Genomic DNA, 2708 nt, shown 5'->3' on the forward strand with positions numbered 1-2708 from the left:
TTGTGGACAAAAGTGTGCCTTTCTCCAGCGCAGCACAGTAAGTAGACAGTAAGTACGATGTGGAATGAAACAGGTAACATAAGGCGTAGCAGATTGGNTAAACATCCTCTCCTGAGAGATGTGTGTTGGAGTGATAAGAGCACCCATCAACCTTAGTACGAGCACTTACTTATCCTATCCCTTTCTCTAATAAGTGCCCTGAGTGAAATTCAAAAAAGCTAGGAGGATGTTCTGAATTAGTTTACCCCATTTTTCGTTCCATTTGAGCGTTAATATTTGTTCAATTGTTTTAGCTAAATTTCTGTTAGTACGCGATTTAATACAAAGCGAAACCGCATTACTATCATCCCATCAAACGCCATCGTGGAACGTGACCAACTTTTCTGGAATTTCTACACAATTTTATTGGAAACAGTGAAGGTGGGTGAAGGAGAAGTGACGGCCGCTCAGGACGGAGCAGTAAATTAGACCACTTCTGTCTTTGCGATCAAAAATCTATTACAGTAGTTTAGCATAAAAAATGGTTTTTTTTCCTACCTGTCCTTGTCAGTAATGTGCAGCTGTCTTTCGTAAAAGTGGCGACTGAAATGCTTTGAAGTGGCCATAGTGGTGTGATGGAGGCAGAGCACACCAACCCTCAAATTAACCGCACTGATGATCACAAAGGCTGTCCCCAAAAATGGGCAGATATTTTGCATGCTGCCAGTTGGATATTTTTTTCACTTGATATGTCTTGTTGTATATTAAAGCAGGCCGTCAGCGCTAACCTCGCACAGACAACCCTCTTTCCTGACTTCTTCATAGCAAAGAGGATCCCAAATTGAGGATAAGAAGGTGCTTGAGATTCCCCACACGAATGTCCATCTCTTTGCCTTAAATACAATATTATTTGCTGCATTAAACAAAGTATGGATAAAATAAATATTTAGGGCAACTTTATGGGCTCACTACTGCCCCAATCACAACTTTCCTTGCAAGCAGCTTTTCTTACTATTCAAATCGCTTTAAAAGAATTGCCTATCCACGTTACTAAGAAGTAGTGTAAGCACGGGCACTTCCACAATGGCGACCTTATGCACTCACGCCCTCCACAGGTGTACACAAGCGGTCATTTGTGAACGTATTGACTTTGAAGTGAATATTAGGTCATGTAGAGTGTCTCAAAGTAGTATGCAATCATCAGAAGGAATTCAGTGAATGCGTAAGTCGAGATATATTTAGTGATTAGTCACAAAAAGTTCGACCTCATCTTCCATGAATGCTCCTTCCAAACGAAGAATTTGGAGCATTCTTCTAGAGCACCAAGGATCACGACATGACAGGTAGTCAATTTTACAAGGTATAAAAACATCCCATTGTATGTGACTGCTTAAATATGCACCATAATGAGCACTATCAATCGGAGTTTTGCAGTCATTCCTTTGATTTAGTCATAACGAGTTTTTGTTTGAACTGCAGTTGACTGTTCGAACGCTACCTCTGAGGGGTAATACATGCTGTAGACCCCATTTATGGACTCTAGATATTGCATGTTCTGCAAGACAAATTTTAATTGGAAGAGTCAACTTTACAGACAAAGAATTTCACTCCAGCCTATCCGAGTAAAATGGGTCGAGACTCGGTGTTAACCCCTTGTTATTAGTCTCAACCTATTTAATTAACCATGGGAAATATCTCCTCTCTGAATTATAAATATGGCGATGAGTCTTACTATTGAGTGGATCCTGTCTATCCCTTAGTAAGTGTCCTGCATCGGCCATTACATTGCCGGTGAGTCGAGAACGACAGCAATTTGAATTCGTCAGTGGGGAAAAGGTGCTGAGTCCAAAGTTCGAGGTGTACTTCATCGTGCCTTTTATGACTGTGGTGCGTCGTCCTTGCGGATCCCATTAGGAATCAGCAGACCTACCTTGTCACTTTGTCCATATTTTTGTACCTCCCACTTGTCCATCCGAGGTCCGTTCAGCTAGTAGAGACGTTGCCGAGACATAACTTACCTGCATAATTTGCAAATTCGTATGGTTCCATTTAACTTCTTCCACTGTTATGACCCTTGCGGAGGCAATTACACATGTGGGCGGTCATTGCAGAATGTTAACAACAAGGATATTCTCACAAAGCCCTATGGACCAACGTGACGTCTACAGCTATTCAGGTTGCAGCAACATGCAGACCATCAATTCTGCAAAAATTAGCTTAGGAGACAATAGTGACAGCTAGAACGTGAAAAGAAGAAATAGGGGTGGTGATCGAAATTTCTAACAAAAGAGGTCTCAGAATGTGCAGTTGTCTATTTAGCATCATATGGTGGCGGTGGCGCCACACTCGCCAGAGGGTGCTTATGTCGCGTAGGCTTTTTGTAGATAGTGTAAAGCTTTTAATCATGATTCAGTTAGCAGTAGTTCCTAGTTCACTTTCGTGTTCAGTTCCATAAATATGCCGCATTCTAGTTACGTCGACGGCTTTCCGTTCGGAGGCCATTGGAGTAGACCACTCGAAGTAGGCTTAGCTGCGCTGTCAAAACTAAACTGTAGCATAACAGGCCCTAACAAAAATGAATGCAACAAAAACAGACTGTTTGAAAGCTAGGCATAGTTTTAACTCTAAATTTGATTTATTTGAATTGCTTTTTGACCTTGGTCTGAGTCAAAGCCTTCCAGTTACAATAGAAATTTTGCCATGAAGTGAAAGTTATAAGCCTACTTTCT

General features: G+C 41.4%; 1 protein-coding gene across 1 annotated transcript; it reads left to right on the forward strand. All coding sequences in view use genetic code 11, as the record gives it.

Moving 5' to 3' along the window:
* Positions 1-1254: 1254 nt before the first annotated feature.
* On the forward strand, positions 1255-1893 carry EGR_07967 (hypothetical protein; the record flags this gene model as incomplete). Its single annotated transcript, XM_024497216.1, has 2 exons — positions 1255-1322; positions 1740-1893. The coding sequence occupies 2 exons, from the start codon at positions 1255-1257 to the stop codon at positions 1891-1893; spliced, it is 222 nt and encodes a 73-aa protein (XP_024348346.1).
* Positions 1894-2708: the final 815 nt, after the last annotated feature.

The sequence above is a fragment of the Echinococcus granulosus genome (assembly GCF_000524195.1).
Source record: "Echinococcus granulosus chromosome Unknown EG_S00092, whole genome shotgun sequence".
NCBI classification, from domain to species: domain Eukaryota; kingdom Metazoa; phylum Platyhelminthes; class Cestoda; order Cyclophyllidea; family Taeniidae; genus Echinococcus; species Echinococcus granulosus.